The 16,842-nt window shown below is 37.9% G+C and overlaps 1 protein-coding gene and 1 non-coding gene across 2 annotated transcripts in view; one reads left to right on the forward strand and one right to left on the reverse strand.

Moving 5' to 3' along the window:
• The window catches only part of GPC6 (glypican 6), a gene marked incomplete at its 5' end in the record, with an annotated part of 542,142 nt that overhangs the window by 314,908 nt on the left and 210,392 nt on the right, over positions 1-16,842 (forward strand). The window contains one exon of the mRNA XM_026845592.1: positions 16,071-16,236. Within this exon, the coding sequence (XP_026701393.1) occupies positions 16,071-16,236 (166 nt within the window). The remainder of the gene's footprint in view (positions 1-16,070; positions 16,237-16,842) is intronic.
• LOC113487062 lies at positions 3,224-3,408 on the reverse strand. Its single transcript, XR_003399721.1, has one exon. It is a non-coding gene; the product is annotated as a U2 spliceosomal RNA (small nuclear RNA).

Raw genomic sequence — 16,842 nt, forward strand, 5'->3', positions numbered from 1 at the left:
CCAAGACAGCAAAAGTGAAGGCAAATATATATAGTGTTTGGTGTTGACATTAAACCGACTCCACTTTTTCATTTGTGTGGTTTATAATAATTTCCTGATTGTTGTAACTAAAGTCTGACACACATGTACCTGCTTAAATCTAAGACTGAGAAAGAACTGTGTTTGTTTTTTCCCTTTATCTCTAAGAGAGTTCCAAATAACTACATCAAATATTGATGCTTAAATTGTAGATTTATACACTCAAGTGAGATTAACCCCACATCTATCAAGCTCAAAGTTGATGGTAGGAACACTCCATTCACCTGCTGTGAACCACAGGACCATATCCCCAGTGAACAGAGTGTTCTGGGGCATGGCCCAACATAATCACGTTCAGACCATCCCACTTCTGAAAGGTGTTTCAAGTACTGAACATTTGCAGTTTATTTTTGTGTCCTAAGGACCAGGCTCCATGATAAGCACAAGCAAAGTTCGGTGGAAGACGACACAGTGTCTTTTGCTTTTGACTTTTTCCTGAGTGTTGTATGTTGTGTTCCTCCATTCTGGCTGCTCTGGTTGCACAAAAGAATCTGAGCATGCTCAGGTCAAAAGGCCTCTGGCACTGGGGGAACAGAGAGCTGAGAGACACTCAGCAAGACAGGGAGAGATACTGCAAAAAACAAATGGTTGCAATGAGGGAAAGTTTTCCTGTGGGCTAAGGGGAGACCTTATCACTCTCTACAACTACCTGAAAGGAGGTTGCAGCGAGGTGGGTGTGGGTCACTTCCCCCGAGTAACAAGCAATAGCATGAGAGGAAATGGCCTCAAGTTTCACCAGAGGAGGTTTAGATTGGATAGTAGCAAGAATTTCTTCACTGAAAGTGTTGTCAAGCACTGGAACAGGCTGCCCAGGGAAGTGGTTGAGTCACCATCTGGATTTAAACACCATGTAGATGTGGCACTTAGGGACACAGTTTAGTGGTGGACTCACCAGTGTTAGGTTTGCAGTTGGACCTGGTGATCTCAAAGGTCTTTCCCAACCTAAATGATTCTATGACAGATTGCAACTAGAAACCAATTTTACACTTGCTAGACTAAGTCAGAAAGTTTAACTTTTCAACTGATAGCAACCATTCCTTACCTATGCTCTTTATTCTGGAAGGTTTGCTAGCATGAGAAACTTCACATTAGAAGTATTGTTTTATAAGGCCTAAAAACTGTTGAAGTTCACATCTCTTTTCCTTTATTTAAGGTTCATCAAGATGATAGATCAGTGTCCATCAAACAAAACTCTTGACAAATCTTGGCCTATTTTATCTGATTATTTGTCTGTGGGCTGTTCATCGTATAGGGTTGTGGGCCTGTGGATTGAGGTGCAGAGTGGTGGTAGCAAAATTAGATGTAAAATAAGCAGTGACAGCAAAAAAGAACTACATTTATGCCATGATTTTTCTCCATGAATTGGAAAACTGTCTTTTGATGAGAAAGGATAAAAATGGATGTACCCAGCTGAAACTGACCTCAATAATTAATTTTGAGGCCATCTATCAAATGGCATTTTACTGACATGGGGAAGCAGCAGGTGATCCCAGTTTTCTTCTTGTGCCAGAGATGCTCGTACTGAAGAATCCAGTTACTGTTGGCCTTAATTGGCTGTTATGGTTAAAGTATCTTATGTAGAGATTCTGAAAGTAAAAGCATAAGCAAATTTACTTTCTGTAGCTCTAGAAGCAATCCTTTAAATCCAGGCAGTGGAGGGGATGTCCAAGAGACCTTGCACAGCTTTGAACCTCGCTGCACTTGCCCATATAAATAAAAAATTGAACCTTGGTAGTTTTTGGTGCAGCATCTATTCTACTAACTCCACTGCTCTTTATGAAAGAAAACCAGGCATCTTCTACCCTCTGATTTTTCATTAGAAATGTTTCAGCAGCCTTATAAGACTTTAAGAACTGGTATTCTACTTAGGAAATGTATTTCTAGAGAGGTTGCTGGAAACAATGTGCTCTTTGCTGAATGGACAGGCACAGTGGAATTGTACTTTTTCATGATGGTTTGTGGTACCTGGTCCAACACTGTTAGGTTCAGCATCTGTTCCAATATCCACCTTTAGATACACAGGACTCTACCAAGTTTGTGGCATTTCTCATATCCACTGGAAAATCTGGCTTCTCTGTCAAAGGTTTACAGTAGTGCTAACTTCACAGTTATATCCCAGTTGTCTTCATCACTGAAGGTGAATGACATTGCTGCACTGATGAGGAAATATCTCCCAACTTGTGAAATACCTTTGTGTTGTAGAAATGACTGCAACTTTCCTTGCATTGAAAATATTTGGAAAGAGATTGTGGTAGTGTAGCTGACAGTTCGTCCATACCAGGGATGGTAATGATGAGACATCTTTCAGCAGGTATTATAAATGGATATCTGGCATTGAGAGTGCCTTTACGGTTTGAGCATGTTTATCCTTGTGGTTCTGGAAACCAGACCACTAGGTGGATTATATTGCTGTATATAAATTGCATTCCAGCATGTTTTATAAATCAGGTGGCTTAATCAGATAAAGACAAATGGCAATGAAATAGCTTAAATACAAATTTACTGCCAGGTAGCCATTATACAGTGCTGTATTTTACTTTTACTGGATTTTCTGACTTAGCTGGCAATAAATTCAGTCATTTGCCACTTAGAGACATGGGTCAAATTGTCATTCAGTCCAATCTCTGTGGTCCTTTCAGATTCAACATGAATGGGGGTCTTGCCATCTACCAAGGACTGACGTCTTATTTAGCAAGCTGTAGAACATCTTTCATTTTGTTAAAGGAGAACTAGGCATGCTGGGGGAGAAATACAAACATCCTTGCCCTGGTCTGGCTGCAGGTGGATTCAGGACCAGTTAAGTCCACAGCACAATGAAGTCTGTTCAAACTTACTTTGGAAAGTCTGTGAAAGTTTGTTGGGAAGAGTGACACCAGCAGGGACAAGGGTGTTTATTACAGTTACAAGCCTTCCCCATATGCACTGTGTCTCTGACCTGAGATCTCAGGAGTCCTCCATGACGAGCATAGCTGCAGTGCCTGCATCAGCCCCAGGGAGCTCAGAGGGGTAGGTGCCGTTGTGGCCATTGACTGTACCACAAGAAGGTCTATGAAAGCAACACGGATTCAGATTCCACCTGAAAAAAAAAGACTACAACACACAGGGTGGGTTTATGCACAGATATCGCATCCTGACACACAGTCACAATGTGGCCACAGTACCTGGAAGCACTGCAGTTTCAGGCTGATGCAGTGGATGGAAGAAGCGGTTACTCCTTCCCATGCCCTCCAAAGCCATTTAATAGAAAATCTTCAAGCTCAGGATGTATCAGATATTAAAGTGATAAGAAAAGATGATGCACTTGATCTTAGCCGACAGCTGGGAAGTGTGCATCTGGGACAGGAGCTTCAGTGCATACTGCAGAGCACTTCCATCCCACTGAGGAGGATATAGGATCAGTGCTTTCAAGGGCTGTTGACAGATCTAAACCATAACACATAAATGAGTGATTTCTACACTTGAGAAAGTGAGAACTGTAAATCAAGACAATTACAGTAGCTTGTAGTGATAATTGAAACTGTTGGGTTTTAAACTACTGTGGCTAAATATCTGAGCAAAAGAAAATTATCTTAGGCTGTTTTTTTTCCTAGTTTAATATCTTCTTTTAATTTTCACATTTATAGATCTGCTGCCTTTTAGCTCCTAGCCAGTTCAACACAGACTGCATTTTCTTGCTCAGATTTGAATAAAGAAAAAGAAAATTAAACATCTTACTTGCTGAGAATTTATGAGGAATAAAATATTAAAAGGAATGCTTTCATCTGCTTGCAGACCCCACTGTTTCATACATCAGCCTAAAATTCATGGTAGATAAAATGAAGATTTAATAGTAAATTTCACATTTATCTATAGATAATATAGATTTCACATCTATCTCTACACAGAAGGAAAAAGCAAATCTAATTGTCAGATGCATTTTTGTGATGTAAATTTTTATCTGCTTCCTGTTCTGAAAGTGTGAACAAATAACCAGTTTAAACTCCACAAATTTTCTTTATTTGGGTACTTGCATATTTCAAACCACTGCTACACTGTTCTTACTTTCCATTAGAATATTTTCCAAAAATTAGAGTACCTAAACTATAATTTTATCATACTAGATATAATAGAGGCAATTTATTACTGCAGTTCACCTGTCTGTTAACTATCAGGGAACAAGACAATGCATCTTGTTTTACTATATGTGTACACGATTTTAGTTTTTGTATTATTATGTTGACATGAGTGTGAAGAAGGAAGAAAGTTGGATCTTTTACACAGGACTAGTTTGTTTTAATACAATCCAATAAAACAGTCTCAGGGAGATGATATACTTGACTTCATATCATATACTCATCCAGTGCTAGTATCACGTTTTTCTTTAGCAGACAACTCAGAGGCAAAACACTGAGAATAATCCCTGTTCTTACTGTAGAAACATTAATTCCCCTAACTATTCTCAACTTAATCACCTTCCTATTTTTCTCTTAGAGTGACTTGGAAGTAGAACATGCAGACACTAGTGAGGATCACTCTGTTGTTAGATTCTGTGTCTATAGGGAAGGAGTTATCAGGAAGGGATTTAAAAGAAAATAAAAGAAAACTAAATAATCCTTAAATGATGGGATGAAGATGCAAATTTCCTTTCTACTACACAGTTCCAAAAGCTGCAAGTGCAATACTCAGCAGAAATGTGGGCGCACATCCCATAAACAGGTCATTCCAGACCATAGTCATCATCCCAAGGTGCACTTGAGCATCTGTTAAATATTTTATAAATGGTTTTTATATTTACAAGTAGCTTTGTGAAAATCTAACAAGAGCATTTGAAAGACCATAAAAGAGGAAATGTTAACATGGAGCTATAAGGTGATCTCACATGATTTGAGCCCACATAATGCAGTGGGCATTTATGGATCCTATAAATAGATGGTGAGCTATTTATAAGCATCCCTCTGTTTCCATGCTACCCTGAATATAAATTACCAGAGCACTGTGTATTGTACTGAGGAGCCTGTGGTTTACTATTAGAACCCAACATGTATCTGACTAGATCCTCGTTGGGATGCCTTTAAGATCTGACACCCTTCTTCACTTTAGAAGTCAGGAAAATAGTTTAAGATGTTCGCTTTCGATCCCTGTACTCCCTTCCATATGATCCACAGAGACTTTGTCTTACTGTCCTGGCTATTGTGCTCCATCTTGTGCTTCATTCACATCATGAAATGAAGCAGGAGCATAAGCAAAGCATTACATTCTGTTGTGTCTCAAATAATCAACATCTTGCTTTCTACTGGGCTGGAGGGTCTTCAGCAAATAGTCAGTCTTTAAAATAGGCTTTGCACTCCTTGCTGAAGTGATGTCTGTATTTTTGTACCCTTCTTATCTCTGACAAGATGTGACCAGCTTATTGCTAACAATCAAATTTAATGTTTCATTTCAAAACCCAGCACTCTTGTTATTTGGCCTTTTGAATTTCATGGAGAAGGACCAAGAATATGGGCAACTTCAAAAATCATGTTTTGTTTCTATGGAGATTCCTTTGTGGTTTTTTTTTCCAAATAGCCCAGGGCTACTTATAGGATTTTACCATTTGAACTCACTTGAAAAATGTTCAATTTAGGTCTATTATGAAGCTTATTAAGTAGACAAAGCTATCAGCCTTGGAGTTACCTGCTTCACTATCTCTTCAATTTTTTAGTAGAATATGCTCCTTTTAATACTAGTCCATGCAGTCCCTACCCTTTAGTCACTGCCAGTATGCAGCCCAGACAATTAATCAGTCATGCAAGAAGGTACCTGTAAGAAATCTGCATATCTTACTTGCTGTGTCTAGGAGATTGTCATTGTCAACAAATTCAGATAGTGATCACCGTACTATAAACTTTAAAGTGTCTTTTGCATCATGACTCCATCCATGTTTCTTAGAGCAGGAAGGAGCAGGAACATGTTGGGTCAATCAGTTGTCACTTGTCACCTCAAATTATTGCATAATTTATCATCGACCAAGACTGCCAATATTATGTATGCATTTATTTCTTTCTCATCAGGATTAGTGTGTTCTTGCTGACACCACACAACTAAGACATCCCACAGCCCTCTGCACCACTCTCACCTTCATGCCCTTTTTAAGTCAGTAAAGCAACCCACAGGTCAGTGAACAGCAAACAAGACTTATTTGTGAGTACTTATGAGCAATCAGAAGTTTTGCTGCTCACTCTATATTTGAGAGAAACTGAGTTTCTTCTCAGGTGTTTTTCTATTTTGCACTGAGTCACATGTGGGCAGTCAGCACGACTGCTCTCAGGCATGTAGTCTGCATTTCAAGCTGCTTGGATGTTGTAAGTAGGACCAACTTTGGCCATTCTTCACATCATTTTCTTACCCAGATACTGCTGCACAACATGTCTAAATGCTTGATTTGATCATTGTCTTCTGCTGTGGCAGTCCTTCTCTTTTTCTATCTCAACCCTTTCTCAGTTTACCCTCCTGCTTATCGGGGGATTTGATTTCTAGATTATCAAGGGCCTCCCCTTCTATTTCTGATTTGTACCAGGGAAATACTTAACCTACTTCTCTGCAACATTTTTGTTCCTCCTAGTGAGCACAAAGCCACTTTTGCTAGATTATGCAGATCTCAGTCTGGCATTTTTCCCTCACCATTCTTTCTGAATGCTTCTTTTAACTTGGCTCTTCTGACAGTTCTGGAAGGCAACTGCACATCATTGCTCAGCAACATCCTGCTTTTCCAGTTGGAAAAAATGGTGGATTCTTCTTGTTTAACTTTAAACATACTCATTAAGATATTTGCACATGGAGTAGTCATTATAGCACCACAAGAGAGAGTAATAAGCACCTATTTTAGATGCCTATTTTTAGGTTGAAGTGAATCTGTTTTGTAAGGGAACACAGGTCAGATTTTGATATCTATGTCTAGTCGAGCAAATTATACTAAGAACCTCTTCTGAGTTGCTGGACTTTATGGATTTTCTTTCTGCTCCCCAAATTATTTGAAGTAGCCAGTTTCAGGGGATTTTCTGACGGACCCTGCTGCTTACAGTCATGTCTTATTCTCTTTTCAGCCCTGGAAAATTTAGCACATGCTTTCCTCTTAAACCAAGGGCTTCTTATCAGGTGGAGGTCATAGACGTTTCTACATGAGGCTGGAAGAAATGAGCATACTCTCTTGAAGTGAGGTGCAGTGGGTTTTCTTCTCTGGGAAGAAATCAGAGGAACTCCTTTTCATTAAGACAGTGTCTGAAAGTTTATGTTCCAGAAGAGATGGTGGGATTTGAAAAGCCTAACAGCTGTGAGATTCCTTCCTTATTTCTGTGTAAAAGAAAACTTCTCATCTCCTGGGAGTGAAAGGAAGAAATTATTTCAAAGATTTTTCACCTTAAATTTGCCCTTGAAATGCTGGGAAAATAACAGATGGAATACATACCTCAAGTTCTATTTAATGTGGGCTTGCTCTAACAATAGATGAGAAAGATAAATATTTTTCCAGAAAATTTGTAGGGCTGATTTTTCAGCTAAATAGTATCTCATGGGATGTAAACCCCCCTATCCTGGCGTAATTTCTTAGCTTGCACTATTTGCGGTCTAAGAAAGTCTTCATTTAATCATATTTATAATTAAATGGCATTTTTCCACAGTTTGTTTGAAATTGATTCTGCCTCTGACAGGTAAAATGTTGTTTAAGAAGAACATTTTAATATTTACATCTGAGCATTCAAACATTTTATTTTGTAAAAACTTAAATTATAAAAAAATTGCTTTAAAGCATCACTCAGAAATGATTCAAGAGATTAAAAAGAACAGCTTTACACAAAATATCCTTGTGACTGCAGCTTTTCAAGTGACTTTCTAAATTTGGTTTTCCTGTATTCATGTAATCTGATAAGTAATTTTCCTATTTTCCTAAAAATAGGAAAAGCTATTCTTTTCCTCTAAATAGAGGTTCAGTCTCACACAAGTAAACATCTGAACATTTTGTCCTTGTGGCTTTTTGTCCTTGACTTTGGTGGGGAAATTACGAAATTCCACAATTCATTCCTCCAACAATGATTTATTATTTTATGTACAACCTCCTGATGTAATCACTTAGAGACCTGCAGTCCTTATTTTCCCAGTTTCAGAATTACATGTTACAATAACCTAGGCAAATCACAGATGAGAGTGATACTTACAAAGAGTGTTGAAAAATTATGGTGCATAATTTTTAAGGTTTTATCCATCTAAATACCTTTTTTAATTGCTTGTGATGTTTCTTTTATTAATCTGTAAAATGGAGTTGAAATATTTGTCCATCTTCCAGAACTATACACATACCAGAGCACAACTATAGGCATACTGACATTACCAAGTATGAAAAATGCCTCAAATTTTAATATGTGTTGGAAAGAAATCCAGTTGCCGTATTTCTCACAATTTCAAAATCATAGATAATTAAAAAAGACATACTAGTTGGAGAAGAAAAATGGCTAGATGTTCCTTGTCTTTTAGAAAAATTAAGGTGGTTCAACTGAGTTGCACTGGGGTAAATGCTTAATGCTGCACAGTTTGTACCAGACAGTAAATGTGTAATTTCTTTTTTACATTATGAAACTTTTCTGGTGTTCAACTATAATGCCCTAAAATTGTTTTGAATACCTTAATGAGCATATTGAACTATAAATTATATATTTTCTAGAAAAAAAATATTTGAAAATATGAAAATAAAATTTACCATGAATTGTCTCATCATATTCTTGAGATGCACTATCCCAGAATTGTGAAAATCTTTCAACTCTTTAACTGGCTGTAGTGTTTTGCTTTTATTTTGGTATAATTCAAGCACAAAGTCAAATACACTACTACAAAGCTGTAGTACTCAAACCTGGCCTTCTACCTTTCAGTCATCTGGGATGCTATGAATTGTTAAAAAGATAGCTATTTTTATCTTTAGGAGATTAGTATTAGACTAAGCTTTTGGTTGATATAAGCAAATATTCTCAAACTGACCTTCTACAACATAAATTCCCAATTGAGTATGGCTGATGCAGTATTTCCATTTTTATATCAGATTGTGCTATAAAAGCAGTGAACTGAGATCTTAGTATCTAAGAGCCAGACTGAAACAATTAGAAGTACTTAAATAAATCATTCAAATATCTTATTAATATTTCAATGTAGTTCTAATTAGATACACAAAGACATATTTTCAGCTGAAATCTGCTGAAAATAATTTGGTTGATATCTAGATTATTAAATGAAATCAGCAGTTACATAGTGCTCATGAAAACAGTCAAAATATGGACAAGGAGAAAAATTAATAACTTGGATCCAACAGTGAGCAAATCTTACTTGAAGAAAGAGCAACAGGGAAAAAAAGCATCATTGCCAGCTAAGCCTTACCTGCTTTCCCCAGTATTAAAAACATAGAGCAACAACAAAAATCAATAGGGAATAATTGTAACATGTTGAGAAGAAAGTCTCAAAGATATATGATGAAAAGTAGTGAGTGATTGGTCTGAAGTTTAGTCTCTATACTGAAGTTAATTAAAGATGAAAGGAAGAAAAATGGACTTGTAACTCTTAGGATGTGTGACCCAAAGGCTTGCGGTAATCCTGTGTACCCTATAAAGTGTACTTGATGATACATCACAGTCTGATCCCAGTTACATCGGGTGATCAGAAATCATGGTTTTGTGCTTAGGGAAACTTTCCTCAGTTCTAGCAGGTTGCGTGCAATAATCAGCAATTAAAGGCATTTCTTCTTCCTTCTCTTCTGAAATCACAAGAATGAACTTTTAATCCTTATGTCCCATTTGATTTAAATGTAATTTTGGATAGAAATACTAGAATAACACTGCAGAGGCTTTTGGACAGGAAGTGCTAGAAATGGAGTTGTCCACAGATATATTAACCTTTTGGTGGAAGAATGTGGGGACACTCCTACTCTTAGTGGAGTTTGCATTTCTCTTGGAGTTGGTTGCGACGTGCCAATTTATTCAAGATCAAAGATGACCTGGCCACATACATGAGCACTTTATTATTATTGCCCTAGTCCTATTTGAAACTCTTGAGATAATTAGGCCATGAACAAAATTATACTTGGGAAACTTAGCTCATTTTTCCATCATTAAGTTATAGATGGACTACACAGAGACCCAAAAAGTTACTTAAGGATGTCAGTGCCCCGGTTTCTCAGACAGTGCATCATGTCTGTGCAGGACACAACATCAATGTGCCAAGTGGGGAGCTGAATGATTTAATCAACATGCAAGTGCTAAAGACAGGGATTCATTTCAAATCTCTCTCCAATTAGGGACCATTTACATGGGACTGCAGGAATATACCTCACCCTCTTGTATAAAGCAAAGTATTTGATACCTCATCTTGAACACTAGATGGGAAAGAAATTTCACTTTTTACCCAGTATCCTGGTTGTTAATGCATTTGTAAAGCTCGTGAGAAATAAAATGCAATTCTCTTCTCCTTCCCAGACTATGGGTTATTCTAGTGCAGAGGCATTTTAAAAGAGTATCTGATTTCTGGACCACCTGGCTAGAAATCAACTGGTTCCTCCCAGCGGTATCCCCCCAAAGTCTTCATGCTAAAGAGCGACTCCATGTGATTCCAAATAGGATCATTTGCTTTGGGTGCACAGGAACTGTAGGAAAGAGTCGTGTCCCCTGTTGTGGTCTCTGGGATGGCACTTGGTTTTGATTTATTTTGTTCATATTTGACAGATTTTATTATATGCCAATAAATGACGGGATCTGGACCTAAGTATGGCTTTCTGAGTTTAGGTACATTTAATACTACTTTGGGAGAATACCCCTACTTTATTACCAGACAACATATACCACCTACTTCAGTAAAAAATCTCATATAAATACAAGTAGAGAAACTGCATGTCAGTGTGTTTGATCCTCCTAAAGGTGACCAGATGTTTAATCGCTTTGTCTGATTTTTTTGCATCAGAAGAAAGATTTAGGTTTGTGTACCTGAGAAAGCCAAGGCTTTTGATTATAAAACCAGATCAAATACATAACAAAGCAGTCTTTGCAAATGCGGTGTTACAGGACTACAATTTCATGGCTTTTACCCAAACAAGTTCTCTCCTCAATTATTTATATTTGAAAGTTCACCATTGCAAAATCTGTCTTCTAGATGAAATAATATTCGTCCTACTAGAGTTTTTGAAGGGAGAAAACAAGTGTTCAGTAATGAAGCCCTTAAGAATCTTTCTTTTTGGGTTTTTTTTTACATATATGCAAAAACATACATTTAGATACAGCAGAAGCTGTCAGAAAATGTTACAAAATCCAGTAGTGTAACATGTCCTGTAGCTACTAGGCTCAATCAAAGCTCAGAAAGGCACTTTTCTGATGTGCTGCATTCCATGTATGCTTATACTAAAATGAAGATGTCCTAGTCAGTCAGGGATACAGCATGATATAATTAATGACTCCTCTATAGCAGTTTCCCACACTATGTCATTCTGTGTGATCTGATTGATTTATAATATATGATTTACAGAAGGACTAGTTATTTCTAAACTTTGAAGTTTAGAAATATGCAAATTTCTCTGCTGAGTTTAGCAGAGAGCCAATAGCAATGTATTTTTAAAGGAAAAAAAAAAAAAAAAAAAAAAAGAAAGAAAAAAGAGAAAAAAGCCAAGCTGTATCCATCCACAAATGTTAGTTATAGAAAAAATGCTGAAGCTCCTGATCTGAGGAACAGCTCTCCTCAGCAAATGCAGGTTTTAAATACTTCTGGATTAAATTAATATCTGCCTTTTGACTGGTCTACAGAAAAATATTATTAGGTATGAGAGACTCTGAATATATTTTTTAAGATGGGAATGAGAAATGGGCTTTGAAAATAAATTTCATAGAATTTGCCAGTAGCAAGTAGCAAGCCAATTATAGGTGGTTGAAAATCAATGTTCTGTATAATCTCCAGATTTCAGATTTCATGTGTTCATAGCTTTTTGAAATACTGACACTCTAAGATCAATATTTTTATGTTTGTTTTTTTACCAAGATTTCAGAATATTAGAGCAAGATTTGATTTTTTTTTTGCATGAAAGATATTTCAGCTGTAGTTGAGGGAGGAAAAAGACCTGACTGTGTTCTCTGAAAATAAAGATACAGAAAAAATAGTTAAAGCTGAGAGCTGAAACCTGACTGCTCACTGAAGGCTAGATTCACAAAGGCACTTAACTTCTGTAACAATTTTTCTGTAGCATTTAACTTTTAGCCTTCAGACTTCCAAAGTATCCCAGTTACTTTAGTGTCCCTTTGCCACAATTGGGAAGGGTTGGTGACCTAAAGGTACATTAGTGCTGCTAAGTGACAGGGTAATATGGAGCAAGCTTGAAAACGGGACTCATCATGTGTTCAGGTCACAGCTTAGCTGTTAGCCCTCCTCCTGGATGCACTCTGGACCTCTCCATCTGACCCTCTCTACCCAGTGCTTGTGCGCTGTTTGGAGGACAGAGACTGCCTCCAGAAACCTGCGTGAAGACACCTGTCTTGTTGTGGTCCCCTCCCTTCTTCCCAACACTAACCCAAGTATAGTGTAAACACCAGCAGAGGTAACCTCTTGTCTCACTTCACAACATGAACATTGTAGTTAGTTTCCTTTTACTCCCATTGCCTGCAGGACTGCCTCCTATTATTGCTAACACTTGGAGCTGAAAAATAACAACACAAAATAGTTATTATGTATTTTAGTCACACAGGCACCAGGTGGGACCCAGAGGAGATGTAGTGCCAAATATTAGGTAGTAGTATGGGATATGGCCAGCTTGGAGTAGAAGGTGCTAGCAGTAAGCACTGTGAACATAAGCCATTCCCTGACACTTGCCCTCATACACAGCAACTGATCTGTGCTTGTGTTTTATTTCACCATCATAGCATCTTCCGAAACAGAGGCCTGCAACATCCAGCTTGGTCAGCAAGGAGCTGCTTGTGTTGGTCTTTGTCAGAGGCTGATACATATATGTCAGAGGCTTCTGTAGAGATTTTCTCCATCTGCTTTCTGCTTGGCCTCTTATCTTAAGAACTGTATTACTTGTCTCTAACCAAAAGCAGGGCACCTTCCTTTCTTGTAAAATACTGTTGATGATGCCACAGTTTTGTATGTGGGATATTAAAACATCCAGACGTTGTATGGGACACCTGGGTCCTGCTCATTCATTTTGAATGGTAAGAATTTATCCTGACTGCTTCACACTGGAATGTGTTTGGGAGTATTCTGGTTAAAGCTGTTCTGTAATGCAACAAGAATTCAAGATTCACTGGGACAGTGTAAATAGATATTCTAACTGGCCTTTAGGGTCCTGTCCTAGCAGATCAGAGATATGATCTGGACCTCTGGCAGAGAAAGACATGATAGCTAGTTATGTCTCAGACTACACTTGTGATAGAATAAGGCTCTTGTAAATATTTATGATACTGTGCTTACATAAATATAAAGACAGGAACTGTCTTCTCTCTAGCTGTGCTTTCCAAGAATGAAATTGCCAGGGAGTTTTTGTGCAAGTTCAAGATCCTACAAGTGTATGGGCTGTCAGCACAAGTACCAAAGTGGGCAGGGGAAAGCGTGGATAGCAGAACATGTAGATTCCAGCTGAACTTAGGGGTCAATCAGGTGTTGACAACTTTGCATTGGCAAGACTTCTGGCCCTGGAAAGAAGCATAATTTTAAGCATGAAAGGAGCTTTGCTGATAAAACTCTCAGTGCCCACCAATAGAAATACCTCTAGCTTTATGCAGCAGTTTCAAAGTACTTTTGAATATTCCATTGTTGATCATATGAATTTTGCTTACAGTTTAGCTTTTGATGCTAAACATTTTGTAAAAATGGGCCTGTTCTAGGTTTGGAGGTATAAAGATAAAACAGCTGGATAAGTGACTCTAAAAATTAGTTCTGAGCAGTGGAGATAATGAAGTCCAGATTTCCTTGTGTTTGGATTTTCTGCTGTTTAATAAGGTGAAAGTTCCCTCTGGTGCTTTTAAAACTAGTGGGTCATTCACAGTATCATTCCTCCAAGTGGATTCTTTGATACCTTTGAAGAATTGACCTCATGCTTAAGCCTTTTCCTCAATAAGGCAGTAATAGAGCCTCTCTCCTTTTCTTCTCTCAGCTCGCTATTTTGAAAAAACTTGTAGGATCTTAATGTACTGAGACCTGAAGCCCTTCATCAAATTTGATTGAAATTGGCTAATGGTTCAAAAGCTATTGGAAAAGGATGGATAAACACAGACTATCAGAGTGTTGTGCTAGTAAAGTACATTTCCCTAGGAATCCAAGGCAAAAATATCTCCTGAGCATACTCGGAAGCATCTGCTGTAGCTCTTAACAGAGCCATTAAAATGTCCAGTTTAAAGAGTATGTTCTGCATAGTTCTCTAAAAATCAGTGATTTAACATCAAAAAGGGAGAAAGAAATTCCAGAGAAAATGAAAAGAAGTGCCATTTTAGTACAGTCCTGATAATACAAACCACATCAGTCAGTTTAGCACATACTGTTAGTGCAGTCAAGATTCATGCTTCCAGCACATGCTAACATGAGTATAGAACAGTTTAATCCCTTCAAATTCATATTATAAGTGTTGCATTTATTCATAAACCAACACAATGAGTGAAAGGAATGCCAGTGCTCTGCACTCTCCTGTCCAGGAATTTTGAAATCACCGAGGAACCTGTAGCCCTTTGTCATTGCTCTCGATTGTAACTCCATCACAGGAAACTTACACTTCACTGCATCATGACAAGATGTTATTGCAAGTAGTACCTAACATTTTAATCCAAATTAGAATTTCTGGCCTGAAAACGTATGCTGTAGCAGTACATACAATTTTAAAAGTCTGAGATGAAACAAATATGGAAATAAGAGGGTGAGGGAATTCATATTTACCCAAGGAACTTCACATGGTTGTTAAACGTAACCAATTTGTGCAGTTTAAATTTAGATATAAAGGATTTGGATGTCCTCCAAAAGATGATTTATCCTGTGCTTCAAGAGATGGGATAAATAAACAACCCAAAAAGGACCTATTCCATTGAACATGGAAGGCACATTGCTGAATAGATGCTCAGCATTTTGATGACTAAATAAGATGAGGTGAAGGATGATTAGAAATAATGGAGAAGCCCTATGCAAAAAACCTTTCCCTAACCTCCATGTTCCCTCTCCAGGAAACCCATACCCTTCTAGTGCAAACTGTAACACATATCACAAAAAAATTATATTGCTTCTTTCTGTCAGCCACGTGCAGTATTAATGACTTTGGCTGGAAATCCTAAACTCACTGTGTGTCTTTCCATTGACTCTGGTGGCTGTTTTAAGTTCATGTGCAGCCATGCTGTGCCATGCTGATATGGAAATTGAAATGCATTAGACTATTGTCTATAAGGCTTTTTGTCACTTAAGACCAAAAATAACCCCTGTCTGATCTCGCTGTGAAACTGTCTGAGAAGACAGAAGGGTGTTTTTGTCTGAAAACAGAATGATATTACTTTGTCATGGTGCAGTTCTGAATAATTTTCTAGAAATCATCAAGATTATCCTGGATTTATTATTCTTTAATAAAAAGGGGAATCTGATCGGGTGATGGTGTGATTTACAGTTCTAACTTGAGTAGGAAGAGCATGGGGTCTCCTCATGATCCTCTGTGTTAGGATCAGTCATTTACTGTCCAGCTGATTCCCTGGATGTTTTTCCTTTGTTTTCCAGTAGACTTTGTGTGGGAGGGCTGGGGAGACAAGCACTGCCATAAGTAGGGGAGTGTTGATTTCTGCATTCCTGAAAATCACTGCTGGCTGTGCTAAATGAAGATAGTTGGCAGGAATCGATTAGTCTCATAGGAGGGTGTTATTAAGGGTTGAGCTCTTTCCACAAATTGCCCCTTCTGTGCTTATTGCTTGAGAAGCATAATCTCAGCGATCCCGAAATTCACAGAACAGGAGATTGATTTCCTCCTTTTTCTTTTTCTTTCCCCCGCTTAAACTCTGCAGGTCAGTCCCACCCCAGGGTGCATCCGGGCGTTAATGAAGATGTTGTACTGCCCTTACTGCAGAGGACTTCCCACTGTGAAACCTTGCAACAACTATTGCCTCAATGTAATGAAGGGCTGCCTAGCAAATCAGGCTGATTTGGATACTGAGTGGAATCTGTTCATAGGTAAGAAGAGTTTAAATATTAGTGGAAGGAAATGCTGGTAATAGCAAACATCTGCAGAGGTTTATGAGGCTAGAAAATGCTGTTAGTCAATATTCACAACGAAGCAACTGCAGATGCACCTCTACTTTCTAATTGACCTTCCTGGCTTGCAGGAGAAATGTCTTTTTCCCCCTGAGCCAGCCAACATTTCGTATTTCAAAAGGAATAGTGTGGTGTTACTGCTTCTGAGCTGAATTATTACATGGTATGTGAAATGTTGAGAAAGCTTTGGTTGAGGATTTAATAACAAGCTTAACATAGCAGAAATATTATATATTACAACTGAAAACTAGGCTCTTGCAAGCTGAGAAGATAATAACATTGTATAACATCCAGTCAACATAATTCACAATAGCTGCTGCTCTTAATTCTAGTAGTATATAGGCAAAAAACTTTAAAAGTTACATACATAGGAAATTAATAATTCTTTGTTCTTCATTAAAAAATGTAAAATATCTCCCTCTCAGTGTGCTGAGTAGAAAGTACCGAACATGCAATCAAGATGTTAGAATGGAGTATAGAACATGCAACTCTTCAGTCAAGTAAACTAAGGGGGGGGGGGGGGGG

The sequence above is a fragment of the Athene cunicularia genome, assembly GCF_003259725.1.
Source record: "Athene cunicularia isolate RWA chromosome 1 unlocalized genomic scaffold, athCun1 chr1_part1, whole genome shotgun sequence".
NCBI classification, from domain to species: Eukaryota; Metazoa; Chordata; class Aves; order Strigiformes; family Strigidae; genus Athene; species Athene cunicularia.